Genomic DNA, 19,958 nt, shown 5'->3' with positions numbered 1-19,958 from the left:
GATCATTGTAGCATACCTTAGCGTATGTGGACTTTCCCATTGTTTCTTACAGAAATGAGCTACAAAGCTCTCTTAGCTATAAGTTCTTCTGAGTAATACAGACATGTAAGTGAATCTTGTGTGAATTCTATGTGAAGTCTTATTTGGCTGTTTTCAGTTGTGGTGGAATCAAAGCTGGTGGAGGTGGCTAGAAATGTTTATGGATCATACTAGTTAGTTTATATCCTTTCAGTGTCTAAATAGGAACCTTTGTGTTTTAAGTATCTTTGCAAAGCTATTGTATAGTCCCAGAACAATTTTTAACCCTCAGAATTTCTGTGGATGTACTCTACAGGACAATTTGGGAGGAAACAGCCAAACTGCCATGATAGCCACTATTAGTCCAGCAGCAGACAACTACGAAGAAACACTCTCTACTCTGAGATATGCAGATAGAGCCAAAAGGATAGTTAATCACGCTGTGGTGAATGAAGATCCAAATGCTAGGGTCATCAGAGAACTACGAGAAGAAGTTGAAAAACTGAAAGAACAGCTCTCACAAGCTGAGGTAATATTAGTCACAGTGCAATGTAAACTGAGTTTCCCAAGGAAATGTCAGACTCTGGCTGGAAGACTAGCTTTCTGTTTAAGTCCTACAAAATGAGGAACGGAAGAGTCTTGTACTTTGGGTTTTTTGTGTGTTTTTTGGGGGGTTGTTTGTTTGGGTTTTTTTTCTTGTTGTGTGTTTTGGGGGTTTTTTGGTTTTGTTTGTTTTTTTGTATGTCTTTTATTTTTAATAATTAACTTTGTTTCCTGAAATAAATCCAACAAAATGTTTGCTTGTCTTTAATCACTTTTAAATGAGGACAGCATTGTACTGATGGTGACCCTTGTCAGAATAGTCTGTTCTTGGAGACCTTCATGTCGAGCAACAGTTGATGCAGCACAGATAAGATTCCTACAGCTTCATTATGCAGACTTATTAGCAGACATTTTTGTTACTATTTTTTTGCATTGGTGGACTACGTAATTTTATGATGTCAAATAAAAAAATGAAAAGCCGTAAATCTGGTATTGGACTACGTATTTAGGAGACTTCTCTTCTTGACATTTGTAAAAAAATTATTAAGAAATTGTGAAAATCGCAGCATGGAAACAATCATCAATTTGCTTTTCTGCCTTCACAAATAACACTGTGACTGCTGCTTATCTTAGCTTTATACTTCAAATTCGACAGTAAAGTATCAGAGGAGGATAGTTTACTTGGTGATATCTGGAGAAATCAGGCACTGCACTAGGAAAATATTTTTGATCTTTTCAGGCAAGACACAAAGTACTGGTGGAAAGAGAGCAGAAGTGTATCTGAGGGTAAATGTATGGTGTTTAAATTTCACATTCATTTAAGGAATAGTGTTCCTCACATGAACAATTCCTTACAGGCTGAAATGGGAAAATAGGCCTTATGAAAAAGGAGCCACTCACTTTCTTCTTAAAAAAAAAAATCTGTTCTAACCCCATATTTTAAATTGGAAAATATTACGGTAGCATGTTTTTAATTATGTTGGTAGATTGTGGCTAAACGCAATAGGTAGGAAGGTATCCAAATTCTTACTATTATTTTTTTAAAGTATTTTCTCTTATACCTTCTGTTAAAAACAGTTATATATGACCAGCCAGCCTGTTAAGTTGTTACTTGGCACTTGGATGTGTTCAAGCCCTTTGCTTTTGTTTCCTGTTGTGAAATCAAGCCTGTGTTACCTCCAGAGCATGCCTTCCTTCAAAGGTCATCAGTGGGGTCAGTCTGAAAGCTTTAATGCAACTCTAGGAACACTTATGAAACAAAGATAGAATGGAAGACTAAATATCAAGAGGAATTTGTGTTGGAAGCTACTGCTGGAAGAAAAAGACTCAGAGTTGAACTTCAGACAGCTGAGACTTAATGTTTTTAAACATTCAGTTATATACAGACACTGAAGCTTGAGTGGCCAGGCCCAGCAATTTTGTCAGTTACATTATCCTCTGGAGCTATGTCAATTTTCAGCTGTTTCAGATTTGTGCCCAATATAGGTTGATTCTGTCCTCTTCCTTTGCAAGTGACCTGTTTCTTCATCATCTGCCATGAAAAATCTGGAGATAGAGTAGAAATCTGTACTTGCTGCATTTCACATTATGTTTTTGTGTTCTGTTTCCTTGTGCAAGCAGATGTTGCAGTGGTAAAGTAGCTGAGGGGTTTTTGCTAATTTCTGTCATTTAGGCCATGAAGGCACCAGAACTGAAGGAGAAATTAGAAGAATCTGAAAAACTAATAAAAGAGCTAACAGTCACCTGGGAGGAAAAGCTAAGGAAGACAGAAGAAATTGCACAGGTATTTCAGAAATTGAGGTTATGATTATGAGGAGGAAAGGCCAGATACTCATACGATGCAAGTCAGCTGAATTTCATGAGCTTTAGTGGACTGTGCTATCTTCCCCACCAGCTATTTAAAATTCCTCTGGATTTTTGTCTTTTCCTTTGCTTGTTTGGGTTTGGATTTTGTGGGTTTTTTCTTTGCTTGTTTGTTTGGGGTTTTTTTTTGTTTGGTTTTTTTTTTGGGGGGGGGAGGGTTGTTCTGGGTTGTTTTTGAAAGATTTGGGGTTTTTTTGTTGAATTTATTTTTTTAAGACAAAATTTTATTAGAATAAGTGTAGCTGTGTCATGATAATATGGATAAAAACTAGTATTTACTTTTAAAATGAAACATCAAAATATGTTTGGGCAGCTTGTTTATTTAGAAGACCACAGTGGGATCTTGGACAAGTTTCCCTTGAAGTGACTAGGAAAATGAAGAATTACAAAAGGGTCAGAATTTTGGGTGGTATTTGTTGCTCTTCCTTATAGTGACTTCTTAAGCAGAAAAGGAAAAAGTTTATGTGTATTCACTGCAGATTGTTTATTATTATTGTACTTAAAATAAGACTTCCAGATTCCAGCGTACTCTTACATAATTTCCACCATCTATAGCTTGAAGAAAAGTATTGTTAGTTTCCCTTTCTGGTCCTAACATTCCAAAAGCAGCCTCTGGTGCAACCACTGTTTAAATAAAAATAAAAAAGAAATGAAAAAACAGGGGAGGGAACCAAACCCAACCAGGCAAACAAAAACCCCAATGTGCAAACTGTAGTAAAGCAAAAGATGTGTGAGCAAGTAGATGCCCTAGCTGGATTAATAATAATACTGCAAATGAATAAACCAGAATTGGGGCATGCTGTATTCTAAATAATCTATGACTGTGATTATCTTTGAAGTAATTGCAACTGAGACTAGCTTTTAATTAACAGAGTTTTGAAGTCGCATTGTGTTACCTGTGAGTAACTCTAATAAAATCAATAGGGCTGCTCAGGTAAGTTTCGATTTGAGGAAGCAGATGTTTGGGGATTAGATCTGACTTTTTGTTGCTGGTGCATAAAAATAAATTCTATTCAACTTATGGGACTTGACCAGTGTTTTAAGTTCTGTTTCTGCTACTGACGTACGGAATGTGTGCTCAGCATGTGCACCTTCAGCTTTAGCTGGTCTGCCTTCATTTACTTGCTGTACTTGTCTCTATGTATTATAGCAGGCAAGATTAACCTATTTTTGTGCTTGCAGGAGAGGCAAAGACAGTTGGAGAGCATGGGAATTTCCCTTGAGTCTTCTGGTATCAAGGTTGGGGATGACAAGTGTTACCTGGTGAATCTGAATGCAGACCCTGCACTCAATGAGCTTTTGGTTTACTACTTAAAGGTAAGAATGTGAACAGGATGTTTGCACAGAATGAAATTACACCTGTTTCTTGTTTTGAATTTCTGACTCAATTTGTTGCTTGGAGTGAATTTAGATTTTTAAGCCTAGTTACAGCAAAATAGGATGGGTTTCCCAGCTTCATTGTTTTCCTAATTGATCTCCTGATTGCCAACAATGGGAGAAGTGCCCAGTGTGTGCTGGTGTCGCGATAAATTCTAGCTTTTCCAGGAAATATGTGAGTAGAATTGCCTTTTGGGCTGAACTTTGAGAGCCTCGTGTTAGGTGCTTCCTTTTGTTAGTGAACTGATTGCTTTAAATATTTAATGAGTTAATCATAAAGAGATCATGTTTAGTAATAATCAGTAAGAGTAAACATAGTCTTCCATGACAGAAAAGCTTAAGAGAAAGAGGAAAAAAAAAAAAGTGCTGGTAAAAATTTACATTAACCTATTTTCCTAGGACCACTAGATTTCATACCATTCTGTTTCATGTAGTTTCATGTCAAGAGTGAAATAGTGTCAAAAATAAATTTAGTAAGTTTGTAAGAAGACGTGAGCTCCTTGTGAGTAAGATATGAAGAACTATCCTATTTTTATATTTACTTCTCTGCCAAGATAGGGTTCTGTGTTTCAACAGTAGCAAATCACAACTTCTCCAACAGCAGCAAAGTCCAGTATTTCAGTAGAATTTACAGTATGATTTGAAATTATGTAGAGATTAGTGTGTTTAGTTGAGTTGCTGTTAGCTATTTCCTGAAAAGCAGCCAACTCTGTGCACCTTATTTTACTATCCATGTTGTCCTCATATATGCCTATATGATATGGCCGGTTTTCTTCACTGTTTTCATTTTATTGCTTGTATGTAGGCATAGTTTGATAATATTTTTAAATAGCAATTTGTGTGTAAACTGCTTTAGTCTGCTTTATTTAAAACCATATGAAAATAAAGTACAGAGAAGAAGAACAGTTTTCTGTGTGACCTTTACAGTCTTCAAATCTGCTGTGGTACCCTTTCTGCTCTACAGAAGTGCTTAGCAAAAGAGAGCATGTAGATTGTGTAGTCTGAGTGCTTTAGCTAATATTTTCTTAGTTATATAAACAGTGATCGTTTACTTGTCTCTTAGTAACAGCTTATTTTCTAGGATCACACGAGAGTTGGTGCAGATACATCTCAGGATATACAGCTCTTTGGTATAGGAATCCAACCAGAACACTGTGAGATTGATGTTGCTTTAGATGGAGAAGTTACACTCACACCAAAAGAAAATGCAAGGTAAGGAAGATCAGCAGCAATTTCCAGTGAAGTGTTTGCTTGTCTTTATCAGAAGATAACTTACATGCATTTTTATTTTACATAATGAGAAGCATCTTGTGTTCTGATCAATAAGTAGCTTCAGTTTAGGTGACTTAGATACTCAGAAGTAAAATTGAGTAATAAAACTGAGATTTCCCCCCTTGTGTACACACTCACCCACCACCTACTCTGTAGCACGACAGGCTATCAGTCAGTGGTGTGGGTCAGAATAAAGCATCACAAGAAAGTATCCAATAGGAATGAGGGACCACTGCTTGTTTCTCTTGGGTGGCAATGAAATCACTGAGATGCTGCTGGCTATCCTGACCTGTGCGATGGGGTAGTGAGCTGTGCCTTGATGGGAAAGGATAAACTGTGCCTCATGAGAAGTTTCTGTTATAAAGCTCAACATTTTGTGAGAAAAAGATGCTTTAAAGTTCTTAAGATCTTTACATTATTTTACTAAATCTTTAATTAGTGTTGTGCCTCATAAATATGCAGTGTGAAGTCACATTTCTCCTTTTGTTTCTACTTCTGTATTTTAGTGTTTTTTCACTTTGGGGGCACTGTGGCTTCTTGGGTGGAATTGTAAATGTATGTCACTTCATCTCCAATGGCACGTGATAACCAGTACCTTTGTTCTAGTTAATAGTCATACTTCTTGTCTGAAATCTGAATATCTAAATAATGTATAGATTGTTATTTGAATGAGAAACACAAGTTTGAGAGATGTCTTTTAATAAATCCGATCTCTTTCACTCTACCTTCAGTAAAATACCTCTTGGCATTTTCATTTTATTTCTGCAGCCTACAGTACAAAATTCCAAACAGATGGGATTCAGACTTGTGGTGATAGAGTTACTGTACTGGAAATCAATCATTTTGACTGGCAAGAACAAAGGCATATGTCAGTGGGAAAAAATGTATTTTGTTTTTGCCTGATCTGCAATGCTTAAGTAGCTGTTCTTAAGATTGTAGTGTCAGGAAAAATTTAGTTACCAAGATTTCATTGTAAAAAATAAATAAAAATAAAAATCTAGCTATAAGACAAATGCTCACGTTTGTGCTGACTTACTTGAGAGACAGCTGAATTCAGAATGCTCCATCTGAAAAGGCTTTTCCCAATTTACTTTTTTTTTCCTTTCAAATAAAATGTTCTGCTTTGTGACTTGCATATGCAAAAGTTTGACAGCTCCGTTTTTCCTGTTTTGTGATTGAAACTTAAATACAAAGAGACCTATATGCAAACATAGCAGTATACCAGATGTTCACAAAAATACTCTTGTTAATAATAGACTTCATTTGTTGAAAGAATGTAACTTGGATCTAAGGGTCTTTTTTTTATGCTTGGATGCCGAATATGTTAACAGTATGTTTTACAACTCTCTGTTGATTAACTTGAATCTTGGGAAGCTTTATCAGCAGGATTTGTATGCATCCAAGTTTACAGACTTTTATGAGAAACAGGCAGTGACCCAGTTTGAGACATGGGCATTTAAAGAAAACCATGTAACCAAAAGCAACCGTCTTTGTGTTTACTGAAGAGTTGTACCTGCCAAAGCTAGAGGGGAAAGGTGCTTTGTGCTCAGTTCTGACAGTAGAAATCAGGCCAGCATCTTTCCTGTTGATTCTTTAATGAGAATCTGGCAGATTTGTGCATCATATGATACAAATCACTGTCTGCAGAGGGTAGAAACTGTAGATCTTGTGATTAATTTTTAACCTTCTATTTTTAGGATTTCACTGAAATTTTGTTTTCTTCTTTCAGGTCCTGTGTAAATGGTGCACTAGTTTGTTCTGTCACTCAGTTATGGCATGGAGATAGAATACTATGGGGAAACAACCACTTTTTTAGGTAATAGTTGATATTTATGTTCCAGCCTTTTTACATTCAGCCTCTTTTTGTGTTGGGTTTCTTCTTGTTCTTCCACTGTTCTGCATAAACATTTTTAGAAACTGAATTTCAATTTTCCACAGAATCAATTTACCAAAGAGGAAACGACGAGATTGGCTGAAAGACCCTGAGAAAGAAACATCATTAGGAGAGCATGATCTGGATGCAGCTAGTGAAGCTTCTTCAGAACCAGACTACAACTATGAGTTTGCACAAATGGAAGTTATTATGAAGACACTGAATAGTAATGGTAAGGCAGTTGCCGGATAAAAATGTTCTTGTGCATTGTGTAACAAATTCAGCATGGAACTTTATTTCTGGGTAAAAATAAGTGATATACTTTCTCCACTGGAGCTTTCTCAGAAAGATATTTTACAGAAACAGTGTTATACATATACATACATACGTATGTATAACAGTGTATGCACAGATTAGTAGTTGGTTTGTGTCCTGACACACAATTTTATCTCTTGTCCTTTGTAGTGCAGCTGAGCCTGTCAAATCATCATCCAGTTCCCGCTAACCTCTTGGGTTTACAAGTTACTGCAAACAAAAGGGTGCTCAGATATGGCTCAGTTAGTTTTATCCTTTTGTATCAAATATTACTGACACCATTTTAACCTTCATAAAAAAACACAGAAATGATAGCAAACCAATAGTCAAAACATCAGCTAGCGTGGTTTTTAATGCTTGATCACTCTCAATATTTTATTTCATCTTTGTTAAAACTTATTGTGATGCCTTTTTTGGACAGGATAATAAATTACATTATATATAAAATAATTGTATGGTCTATATAAAACTACATGGTGTTGTCATGATTTCCAGGAGGCAAGTTACGGTTCACATGATATGGTATACAGAAATGCTGAAAAGCTTAGTAAACTACTAAATGCTTTGTATAGGTTTTCTAATAGACAAAATTTGAGAGCCAAATGCCTTGAGTTTTGGCCATTGACCAAGATGACTTAGTCAATGGTATTCTACTGTTCTCTGTTCTCCTTTCTTCATATTTTTGCAGTATTTCCGTTGTTTGCTGTGGCTTACTTTTTTCTTGGTCTTCTCTTATTCTTTCTTTAACTTTCTCCATTTTGCTGTTGAGTACAGCATGATGGTTTCATGTGCTTGATGCTCTAATCAGTATTCTCAGAATATTGATACTCATCAATATTTTAAGCAATAGTCTCAGAATATTCTTAAAATATTCTAAATTTTTACAGTTAATGGGATTGCTCATGTGAGTTACAGGGTTAGGCCATTTAAACTGATATGAAATTAACTGTTTGATAACAGAAATATTCTTGTTATGGTTCACTCATACCAGGAGACGAATTTCAGATGAATCTGCCATCCTGGTGGTCTTCAGTGTTGTCATCCCTCCTGAAGATTCTGTTGCCTGTTTTAAGGCCTCAAACCATCCCATATCTATGCCAAAACTGGGACAAAGGTTTTGAACTCTATTGGTTCATGCATGAGACTGCTGGAGAAATTTGAAAGCATTAATTGATGCTTGATCTGCGTGTCACTAACCGGGGATTTGACTAAACTGTAGCAGTCTACAAGTCAGTGTTCTTTGATCAGGGAGTCACATTTCACGGGGGGTTTCATGTGTTGGTATCTAGCTGATTGAAATGATTCTTCACAATATTTCAGGTGCCTTTACATTCTAGTTCAGTAGACTTTTGTGATGTGAAGGCAGATTTTTGTCTTGATTGTTTTCTGTGTCTTTGCCCAAGAACAGTACAGACCTTGCTGTTTCATTAGAGCTCTTTCCTCCCTAATGCACAGCAAATGTTAGCAGTCATCCATGTCACACAGTTTCAGAGGCATCATAACCCTATTATTATTCTTCTTGTCTCTCCTATTCCCTCCCACATACAGGGAGCAGAAGACACAACAATAAGCTTGTTGCTTGACTAAGTTGGAGTAGTAAGTGAAAATAAAACCCTGACAAAAGAAGTGGCTGTGACGGTCACAGGCTGGTCTTTTGAATTGGAGCTAGATATCACTTCCAGGTTCTGTTCTTCTCAATGACATAGCTAAAATAATTTTTTCTGACAGGCTTCCAGTTTGTTAGGTAAGAAGTAAAGCAGCTTTGTCACAATACTATTATTTTGTCTTCCTTGAAATGAAAAATAAATATGGGTAAGGAAGAAGAGATAACCAAAGACAGGTAATTCTACTGGGGAAACTATGGGGGGAGAATAAAGGCATATTCTAAAAATTTGATAATTATTTTATAGGCATCTATTGATACAGCTCAAAACAAGAGGGTTTTGGGGGGATTTTATTATTCTTCCCCCACCCCCTTGATCTGTTTGAGAACAGTAACCCTCTTCAAGTAAATAGCCTAGCTTCTCCAGGGTGCAAGCACAGTTGGTTTTTCTGGCTTGTAACCAGTACAACAGTGTCACATACTGCATCCTCACAGAAGCTCTGAGGAAAATGTAACTTTGAAAACAGCCGTAAAGAAAACATCCAGATTCTTTCTTCCCTCCAGCATGTTCACTTTCTTTGTGGGATTCTGTCTGATGAGCTTTGTACTGCTAATTTGTGATGCTGGTCAAACACGGAATGCAACAAAGAAGTTTACTTTATTCTTGTATACTGTGCAGTGGTTAAGTAAACAATGTGATTAGATTATGCAGCTTTCGTTTAAGCAAACAAAACTGTTACAGCTCAGGGTGGGAATTTTGATGAAACTTAGTAAAGCAGCCTGTGTCATAACCTTCTTTTAGCTTGCTTAGGAAAATGAACTTAAGTGAAATCCTAAGGAATTCACTCGGCATTGTTGTTACTGGATTAACAGGTTCCAGATGTGAAATAAGTGACATTGCAGGAAGGTAATAAATGCTGTTCATCCTATGGAGAAAGTGTGTTCCTCTGGTTCAAAGTGAATATTCTAATATTTTTAAGAGGATTAAGAGCGTATGAATGGTCTTTTCATGGCCATTGAACTTTTGCCACATAAATATGTAAAGGATTGAGACTTTGGGCTTTTAACACTGTATGGAATTTGCTGTGAGTTTGGCAGGCTTTGGGTAGAATCTTCCCTAATTTATTTGACTTGGCTTGAGAAATCCAAAATTGTGGAATGTAGCTTTTAAATCTAACTTAAACACTACTGCAGTTCTTTCAAATTGTGAAAAGCTTGACTTTATTTTTTCATCTTCCAACTAGGTAGTTTATAATTCACACCATATTTTGCTTTCTCACTGTGAAAGGTGTGGGGTTTTCTGTGCAAGCTCTTTCAAAATTCAAATTGAAGACTTTTCTAAAAGTGTAGATTTACCTTTTTCATTTAGATACAAGCGTAACCCATCTTCTCCCCTTCCCCCCCAGCAAGCAGTAGTGGATTTCATTGAAATTGGGAAGTTTTAGACTAGGTTCTTGCACCTTGTTCCAAACGTTTTCCATGGTATAAATTGATGCTGTGGGGGTTGTGTTCCTGTAAATCTAGGTGGCTGAAAAGATCACTTTTATTAAGGAAATCTGCTCCCTGAACTTGGAGCTGGTTGAGCAGTTTAGAAGAGTCTCATCTTAATGAGTCAGCCTTAGTTTCATTTCCTGTGTTTGCAAACACAATAAAAGGCTTTTAATTTCTTCCATGCCTCATCTCTGTCTTCTGCTTAATACCTGATTTCTCAGCCATTCTTGCACGTAACTAAAACTGTTTTGGTGATTATGCAATAATTCCTATGCATGTGAAGGTAATTCTGGTATTACCTGGAGAAGTTAGAAAGATAATGATGACGCAGGTCAACAGTAATAACTTGGTTTGTAGTCTAGAATATTAGAACTTGGTTCAGTTAGTTGTTTTTGTTGCGCTGTCTATTTAAAAGCTAAAAATAGCTAACTGTCTTTCTGAGAATGTCATGTACTAAAATGTAATATTTCTGGCTATTTTAAGACATTTTTATGCATCACTGGTTTGCTGTTTGGTTGCTATTTATACTGGTTGATTTTAAACTTGTGCTTTATAATTATCATTGCAGTGATATTTTATGATGCCTTTGTGTGAAGCCAGTGATTTCTCCCATGGATAAGTCTAGGGCCACAGTAGCAACTTTTGCAGAAGTGTTTGTTTTCTCCTAAAAATAAAGATGTGCTTTACATTAGTCTTAATATTTCAAAAAAGGGTTCTGAGAGGCAAAACTAAAACCACTGCAGTAACAGAACCCTGGAGATCCTGTTTGCTTCTCTGGCATTTATAATAAGAAGGATTTGTTTCCTGAAGTGACTTGCCTCAATGGCCATGTATGTTAAAATTGCAGACAGTGAATTAGCTTGTCTTCAGCAAAATTAGGCTTAGTGGTTTTAGTACACAGTTGTTACAGATTACTAAATATGCTAACACTACACTGGTTTGCAAAGATACAGGAGATGTGAGCTTTGGGAAGGTGTATGTGAGTTAGTGACCAGCATACACTGTTAGTGATGAAAGCTATACAGAACCTTTAGTGTGAACCCTCTATTGCATGCTATAGTAACCCAATTTTTGTTTCAGGTAGCATTGTAGTATCAGGAGAACTTGTACAAAACCTTACAAGGACTGGGTTCTGGTAATGAAGGCAAGATAGTTCATGATTAAATCACACTGATGTAGGTTTCTGCTGTTGCTGTTGTTGGTTATGTTGGGTTTTTTTAAGGGGGTGGGGAAGGTGGGGAGCTTTTTTGGGTACACACTTCTCTAGCTCCGAAGTAGGACAATGTAATTAAAACTAGATGTATTTTTCTTTGTCCTTTGTGGCAGAATGGTATTCTTAAAAGTCGCAGGAGCACTTTTTTAGTATTTGCAAAATGGAAGAGTTATCACAAACAAATCATTTTAAAGCTGAAGGGTTTTTTTTGCATTTCGAAATCCTGGTGTCCTAGAGCTGCACTGTTTCTTTGCCTAATAATCCATTGGTCCAACTAGTCTCCCTTCTCCTTCCTATGTGCAGAATCAGCAATCCATTAGGGGATGTGGTGTTACTCAGACACTCATCTAGATTTGTTCTCTTGCAAACCACTTTTTTTGGTGGTGCTTAAGCTTTCAGATATCTATACATGAAGCAGATATATACTGGTAGTATATAGAAGCAGTTCATTCTGTAAGATTGCTTTTTTAGAGGCACAGTCTGGCACTGGACCTGAAACCAGAGTAATGTTTCTTTAATTTGAATGCAATTTAGATTTGACCCTAGCTGATGGACACAAGCAGTTGTTTCGGGATAGGGTGTCCAGCTGGATGGATACTGGGTTGATACTGTGATGAAATGTAGTTTGTAAAGCTAAATGCAGGAATTCCCCCCAGAATGTCTGTTTCAGTGCCGTGAAGTGCATTGGCACAATGCGATGTGTGACTAGTCAGGCAGTTTGTCTAAATTTTCATCCACAGCTCTCCAATATTTTTAATTCTCTGCCAAAATTGAGAACATTAAATTGCTTTTTACTCCCTTGAGTCGTTTCCTTCTCTGGTTAACATCATCTTCCCTTGTATTTTGCTTTGTTTTCTTCTTATTAATTTGTTCCCTTTTCCTTTTATTTTATTTTTTCCTACTGGTATTCTGGAACATGTAACTTCACAGTACTGAATATGTAAGATGAGGGCCTTAACCATTGTTCTAGGCTCTTTGCATGCTGCATTTTTTTTCTCCTCATGTTTGGTTTTGTCTGTTTAATGCACTATTTGTTAGTTTGGCTTTTATTTTGGGGGGCAATGGCCATCTTGTTTGCAAAGACTCTGGGATATATTGATTGCTGTTAGCAAGTAAATAATGAGTATTCTGTGATGCTAAAATTTCTCACTTTTCTGTTTTCTTTCTCTTTTTTCGTGTGTCTTTTTAGACCCAGTACAAAATGTGGTCCAGATCTTGGAAAAACAGTACTTGGAAGAGAAGCGGAGTGCTCTTGAAGAGCAGCGGCTGATGTATGAACGTGAGTTAGAGCTGCTGCGGCAGCAGCTATCTCCAGAAAGGCAGCATCAGCATGGCAGTGACAGGCTCTCCTACACTGCACAGACTGCACAGCAGAAAGTAAATCTCTGGACAGAAGAGAGGTGAGAATACTGTAGTTAAACCAAAGGAATTAATAAGAGCTACAAAGGGTGAAAGGTGGGGCTTGAACTGTATGTCAGAAATTGGTAACATTTTTTTTGTGGAGTTGACATGCAGTACAAGATCTGCCTCCACCAAACTGTTAGCATTTAATTTAGGACTAGGTTCTGATGTTTAATGTGTGTACAAGATCTTTCCATTTGATTTAACACACAAATGAAATGACACGTTAGCTTTTATTAATCTAGGAAGATGTAAGCAGAGTTGAAGCAGCATGTGTGTGTTTGCATCTTAGCAGTGAGAGAAGCTTGCTGTTGGTATCACTGGGAAAAGAGCGACAGCATCTCCATGGAGGGAAGTTCTAGGGGAAGTGACTGACATGATTTATGTTTTCAGCTTACAAATAAGTATTCTGTCAGTGGATTAATTCAGCGGGAAGAATGACCTGATGTATTAACAGGTTTATTAGAAGTTTCTTTTAAAATCTATTTTGTTTTAAAAGGGAAGCTTCGTTATTCACTCAGCATTTTTTTTCTACATGTAGTGAGTTTGAGTGTTCTTACCAGTTATTATTTTTGCTTTATTCTTCACCATTAAAAGAAAAACCAAAATAACAAAACCCATGTACAAGAGGAGTCTAAACAAAGACGGCCAAGATTATGTCGCAGCTTTCAAATTCAGAGTGTTAGAAATAGAACGGAACAGATCTTGGTTTACTTTTTGTTCGAGGTCTTGCTTTGTAATTTCTGCCCAATTTGGCCTGGGAAAAAACCCTAAACAAATAACAAACTGTTGACCAGCAATTAATAGAATGTTTGATATGGCAAGTATAGGGAGAATTAGTGCTGTTTCAACTTTAATTAAATATTTTTTCCCCTCCAAGAGCTAAAAACAGTATCACTGGGAACTGAATGTAAAGCATTACAGAGTTGTGGTTGGGATTTGCAGGCTTTTTTAGGGCTGCGGAAGGAGTACAAAATGAAAACATGCTAGTTGGAATCATTGCATTTCAGAGCTGCTTTGAGCAGCATAGCAAGGCTGTCGTGAAGTCATTGATAACCTACTTCAGCAGCAGCAGAGATGAGAAGTAGGCTTACTGCCATGGGAAGTGATACCTCTAAAAGGATTCAGCAAAAGGGAAAAGGAAGTAGCAAAAAACTTGCCTTTCCTTGAGAGTTAAGAAGGGAAAATCATAACAGATCAATGTAAAGTTAACCAACCAACATACTCATGTAATGACATAAATAATGAGAATCTGGGAAGACATCAAGGCTCAGTGTTCTGCCAGCCTTCCCAGTAGCTGTCAGACATCTCTTAGGAGGACACTGTGCTTTGAATAAGCATTTTTGCCTCTCTATTTCATAGGTTAATGCTTTAGTCTGTATAATTGTTGAACTACATGAAGACTGTACTGCATTGAAAAAAAGAAAAGAGGTGAATGAATACTCTTTGTAGCCATCAGTAAGGACTGATAGTGTTTTGGTGGCACTGATATTGAATAAAAAGCTTTCTGGAAGAACTAATTATTTGTTTCCTGTTCTCCAGAAGATCCTCTTATGTATACCTTTTATTTATTTATAGTTCTCAAAGAGGTTTAGGCATCAAAAAAGAGCAAAAATAATTGAGTCTTTTTAAATAAGAAACAAACAAAATCTTTGAGGGATTTCTGCTCTAAAAGCATGGCAACATGGTGCTGAGAGGGTGTTTAACAACCAACTGACCAGAGGGCAAAAAGTGCAGGAAAAAATGGGAAGGCTGGATGTGAAGAACATGTGAAAGAGCCAAGTGACTGGATTGTATGGGATTTGATTAGTGCAATTTTAGCTCTTGTTCTGTTGCCATTGCAAATGAAGCTGAGCTGTACTGGATCAGACAGCAAAATTAATTTGATAGGTATCAGATGTATGAGGCACTTGGTTGTATCTGTCAGATCAGCTAGAACACATTGCGCAGAGTTTATTCTAGCTTTGTGCTGACTATGGAAGGACAGATGATGCCTGACTTGGTATTAAAACCTGTTGGCATAAAGTTAACCCATTGTAACCTTGAACAAATTGAGTTTATTGAGACAAGGGGGGTAGAGAGAGTATACTGCACCAGAGGTTTATTTCAGCGTATTCTGTATTTGGCATCAGGAATCCCAGAGACTTGCAATGATACCTTGTGAGTGTCAGATTTAAGTTTCCCATGGTTTTGGCTTAAACAACTTTTTCAGGATTTCATGTTTAGTAGGTATTTGCTTTGGTTAATATCCTAATGGAGCTTGTATTATGTTTTGCATTGTAAGAATCAGGAAATACTATCTGAAACAGGTTTTTTTACTTAAGTTTCTGGAAGGGTGCTGGCACAGCTGTATGTAAAAACCGTAACTGTAGTGAGAACTGCCTTCTAGAAAATCTAGCTAAGATTGGTGTGGGAGTCTCTCCACAAAACTCATCAAATGACAGTGTCCTGTATCATGGAAGGGGAACTGACTGTAGTGAGTCCCATGGATCTTACAGCACTTGTAGATCAAAGCTGCCTTTTGTTTCTCAGGCTAGGCAGCTGTCTTGCAGTGGTTGCAGGTGTAATGCACTCAATATTAAGTACTATTTAGTGACTAATTCTTGACTCTACCTTTGTTTTCTGGATGAATCCAAAATTATAGCTGTCTGTAGAATGTGTCAGTTCTATGGTCTGGAATTGCTCATTTAATCTTGATGGCCTGGATAACAGAAGCAAGAGGCAGCGGGAAAGGAATTTCCCTTATAATGCCAGGAGTAAATATGGAAGTGGACTAAGAATCTGCTGACAGTAGCAGTATTTAAGATCCAGCAAAACCCACACTATTGCAAAGTTGGGCCAGATGAGGGAGTAATACAAAGCTGCATGTTTCAGCATGTTGAAGGCACTAAAATTCAGGGCTGCTTGCTAACACTGCTGGTCATTTACCACTTTGGCATGGTATCAGGGAACCAGCAGAGTGCAATTTGAATTACCCAGGCTGCTGTTGGAGATACTTGGAAAAAAGATAAACACTCAAGGAGAATTCTGTTTGGGACAGAAAGACACATTAACAGTTGTTTGTGGTTGGTACTATAAAGACACACAAAAGGTCTAAGCTTACATGAATTAAGACAAATAGGCAAATTTTGCCTGTATTCACAGCAAGACCTGTGAGTTTATTTTATCCTCCTAGGCTTTCCATAGTGTGTTTTGTAGATATGAGAAGTGTATTTGCACAGAATAGACTGTGTTTCAGTAGGGCTTTACTTGAAAAAGCTAAAAAGTCATACAGGGAAGTTCAGGTCACCAAAATATCTGAAGTTTGATCATGAATTTTATGAAGATGATGAGACACAGTAAGTGCTGTTGGGAGTAAAGAAAGGCAGAAAGGGGGACTCTGCATTTGCTCAGAGAATAATGATGATACTTTAGAAAAGCAAATTAATGGTGAGAATCGCAGGTGAGAATGTATCTTAGTATCGCAGGTGGAGGTATAGTATGTGTCGTAGCAGGTTTGCCAGCTGGTATGTTAGAACAGATTTGCTCAGACAGGCCTTAGAAACCTCTTTGGAATTTCTCCAGAGACTGGTAACTGTTCAGAGTGCAAAAGCTTTAACCTGTGCTCCTTCATCTATTACTTGAAAAGTACTTAGGGTGTATAGGACTTTAATCTTAATGAGTACACTTGAGATGGCTTAAGTATATGCAGGGAGCTCTGGGGGTCTGTTGCACTGCAGACCTCACCAAGATGTAAAGCTGTGGCCTTCAGTGATTGCAGGTTTCAGCATCATGATCAGTGGGAAAGCAGATTTTATCAAGGTGAAGTCTCACATGTTGGTACTGGTAGTTTCTGTGGAACAGGACTCCAGATTAAAGACAGACAGCTGCAATTATGTTGTTTCTGGAAAATGAGAAATGTCCTTGGGGCTTTTAACAGATCATCACTGTAACAGCTTCCATAGAGCTGTACCCTTGTATTTGGGCATTATTGTGCTAGACTCACCTCAACAGTCATATGTTTGTTTAATGTGATCACTGCTTTTCTTCAATAACATTGTCCGACACTGTTTCGTGTTTGCTGACATAGTTCTATACAGAATTTCTTCTTAAGCTTGTTTCAGAAAAGTCTTTGTTAGCACCTCTATTTGCAGCTTTCCAATAATAGAAATAGGTTTCTGTGTATTTTTCATGTTACCTACTGCACCACAGGGATGAATTGTTTCGACAGAGCCTGGCTAAACTTCGAGAGCAGATTGTAAAAGCGAATACACTGGTGAGAGAAGCAAACTTCTTAGCAGAAGAAATGAGTAAGCTAACAGATTATCAAGTAACACTTCAGATCCCTGCTGAAAACCTCAGTGCCAACAAGAAGGTAATGACAACAAAGAATCCTGGAAAATGTAATTTTATGGCTGCTTTAAGATATGCAGATGTATATAACAGTCATCTAACTTGAGGCCATCACATACTGCTTTTGTTAGATTATACAGAGGCAAAATATGAGAGCTGTCTGACTTTAATATATTAAAGTGAATAATTGTAAGTGAAAATGGAAACAGAGCACTAAATATTGCTCTTCTGTTCTTTCAAGTGTATGATCACCATATGTGCTTGTGGTCACAATTGTCAACAGACATTTGTGCTCTGTTGCTGTAAAACCTGTGTTTTAGTTATGGGTTTTGTTAGATACCTGCAGTTTTTTTGTCTTAAGGCTTTTCTAGTTGTAGTCCTGCTGTAAACATAATGATAGCAATTAGGCTAAAATACTTGTCATAAGTGATTTTATTGAGAGTTCCTGTGTGAATAGTAATTGTCTGACAAGGACAAAGAGGTCTGGATCCTGACGGGTGTATAGGGTATGCTGTGTTTGAGGACAGAGATAGTATGGCTAGCATGCAGAGAGAAGCCAGATTTTCAGCATTGTATTTCTTTTTAGGAATGTGGTTTGAGAGAAGAGTTAAACTACTTACATCCACCTTTACTGCAGTGATTGTTTTTTTTTTTTTGTCTGATTTAGAGGGGTGCAATAGTAAGTGAGCCGGCTATTCAAGTGAGAAGAAAAGGCAAAGGTACTCAAGTGTGGACCATTGAGAAACTAGAGAACAAATTGGTTGACATGAGAGACGTCTATCAAGAGTGGAAGGAAAAAAATCCTGAGGTATTGTATATATTTTCTGAAAGGGATCAGAGATTTAGTTTTCTTTTAATCCTTTTTAATATGTTGTACATTTTAGTGGGGTAGAACTTGGTCTCAGAGTGTGAAATATTCTGTAATTTTGTTTGTATGTCCCCCAGTATTAAAGCAAGGAAGAGATCAATTGAAGATCCGTAGTCTATATCAGTATCTCCGTCCAAACTAAGTGGCATTTCCAGAGAATTTTAAGTAGTGCGTCAGCCTCAGCAAATTATTGTAATATTTGTCAAAAGCTTGCTTGTTTAGTGGCAAGAGATAGAATGAGATTTGGTGTTCCAGAAGATGTCCTCTAAGTATCCAGGTAGAAGTGCACAGGAATTATATCTTGCTGTCTTGTGGCTGATGGGGAGCACCTAAATTACTTGTGTCAAGAGTCATTCTCAAGTATGTTTGAACAGCTGTTGTGCCTTTGTTACATGCCTTGGACGGGACAGTGGGAGTCTCTAAAATCATAACACAGGGGAGGTCAAGCACTTCATCTGTGCCCTTTGAAGACAACGATGATTTTGCTGCTGACTTTAGTAAGAACTGATAGCACATCCTTTGAATTGTCTGCCTGAGCCAGGATCGCCCTTGCCATGACCTATGTCATCCATAATGCATGTGTTCTATATGCTACATAGAAACACGTAGGTCAAATGCATGTATTGAAGGTGGAGAAGGGAAGGAGCTAATAAGTCCACTGAGGAATGCATATGGTGCTAGGAGTCTGCATGATTTCTTTGTGGCTGTGTATGGTGTACTTGCATAAAAAGTGCTGCAGATGTGAGCTCTATGGGAGCCTTAAGAACACCTACAGGCCGAAGTGGGAGTCATCCTGCATCTTCCCTTTTGCCCTTGTAGTGGTATTCCGCAGCCAGACCAGCTGTTGAACTTGGGGATGATTTGTCCTCTCATTTAAAAAGTGTAAGCAGAGCAGGAAAGTAAGGTGAAAGTTACTGGAATCAGTGGCTACTCTGCTTGCTCATGATAAAATCTGCTTTGTCTTGACATCACTAAAAATGTAGGTCATCATACTACTATCATTATAAAGAAAGGATTGTATAATGGCTCATCTCAAAGATTTCAGACTTGATACGCTTCTAGTCTCCTTCTACTTCTGTAATAGGAAGGAACAGAAAAGATTGGTAGTGACTTAATTTTTGTGCCATGATCTTATACCATGCGATTATTTGGGCTTGTGTTCTCATGCTTACAGTTTCTGACACAATTTTTATGATTCTTCAAACAGATCAGGAAGCTGATTGGCAAAAGAGGTGATCCTTTTTACGAAGCACAGGAGAACCACAATTTAATTGGCGTGGCAAACGTGTTTCTGGAGTGCCTTTTCTATGATGTTAAGCTGCAGTATGCTGTGCCCATCATCAGCCAGCAGGGAGAGGTGAGTGGATGATGGGCTGGGCCTTTCTCTGTGGGCACCCTCTGTGCTGAGAGACTTTATGCTTGTAAGCAAGTGATGCTTACTGCTTTCTTTCCCAGTGAATAAGTGTTTTACAAATTGTTGTGTGTGTTCTCTGCTTAATTGCTTACAATTTGCCCAGCTGGTAGAATGAAATTCCTTGTATCAATGTAGGTAACTGAGCAAAACCTGTCATGTTAAGATTCTGAAGTACAGTCTACCCTTTCTGTTGTGCATGGATTAAGATGTTCAGTAGTTATGAACTTAAGTATTTTATTCCTTTCTTCTCTTTTGCCATGTTTACTTTTCATTTGGTGATTGAGGCAATTCTGTTTCTGCATGCCTCCTAGAGTTAGATATCTACCATCTTAATGTCTTATAAGTCCCTTGTGCACAGGTTCTCAATATTTGTCT

At 37.5% G+C, this 19,958-nt stretch overlaps 1 protein-coding gene across 5 annotated transcripts in view; it reads left to right on the top strand.

Moving 5' to 3' along the window:
• Window positions 1–19,958, top strand: part of KIF13A (kinesin family member 13A) — a 110,698-nt gene that overhangs the window by 66,690 nt on the left and 24,050 nt on the right. For all 5 annotated transcript variants that reach the window (XM_034064124.1, XM_034063839.1, XM_034065074.1 and 2 more), the window contains 10 exons: window positions 335–547; window positions 2,234–2,344; window positions 3,607–3,741; window positions 4,883–5,013; window positions 6,803–6,889; window positions 7,012–7,178; window positions 12,758–12,968; window positions 17,161–17,323; window positions 17,969–18,109; window positions 19,377–19,526. In XM_034064124.1, the coding sequence (XP_033920015.1) occupies window positions 335–547; window positions 2,234–2,344; window positions 3,607–3,741; window positions 4,883–5,013; window positions 6,803–6,889; window positions 7,012–7,178; window positions 12,758–12,968; window positions 17,161–17,323; window positions 17,969–18,109; window positions 19,377–19,526 (1,509 nt within the window). The remainder of the gene's footprint in view (window positions 1–334; window positions 548–2,233; window positions 2,345–3,606; window positions 3,742–4,882; window positions 5,014–6,802; window positions 6,890–7,011; window positions 7,179–12,757; window positions 12,969–17,160; window positions 17,324–17,968; window positions 18,110–19,376; window positions 19,527–19,958) is intronic.

The sequence above is a fragment of the Melopsittacus undulatus genome, chromosome 1 (genome assembly GCF_012275295.1).
Source record: "Melopsittacus undulatus isolate bMelUnd1 chromosome 1, bMelUnd1.mat.Z, whole genome shotgun sequence".
In the NCBI taxonomy this organism is placed as follows: domain Eukaryota; kingdom Metazoa; phylum Chordata; class Aves; order Psittaciformes; family Psittaculidae; genus Melopsittacus; species Melopsittacus undulatus.
Note: the sequence above shows the minus strand (reverse complement) of the source record. Positions and strands in the feature narration are given on the sequence as shown.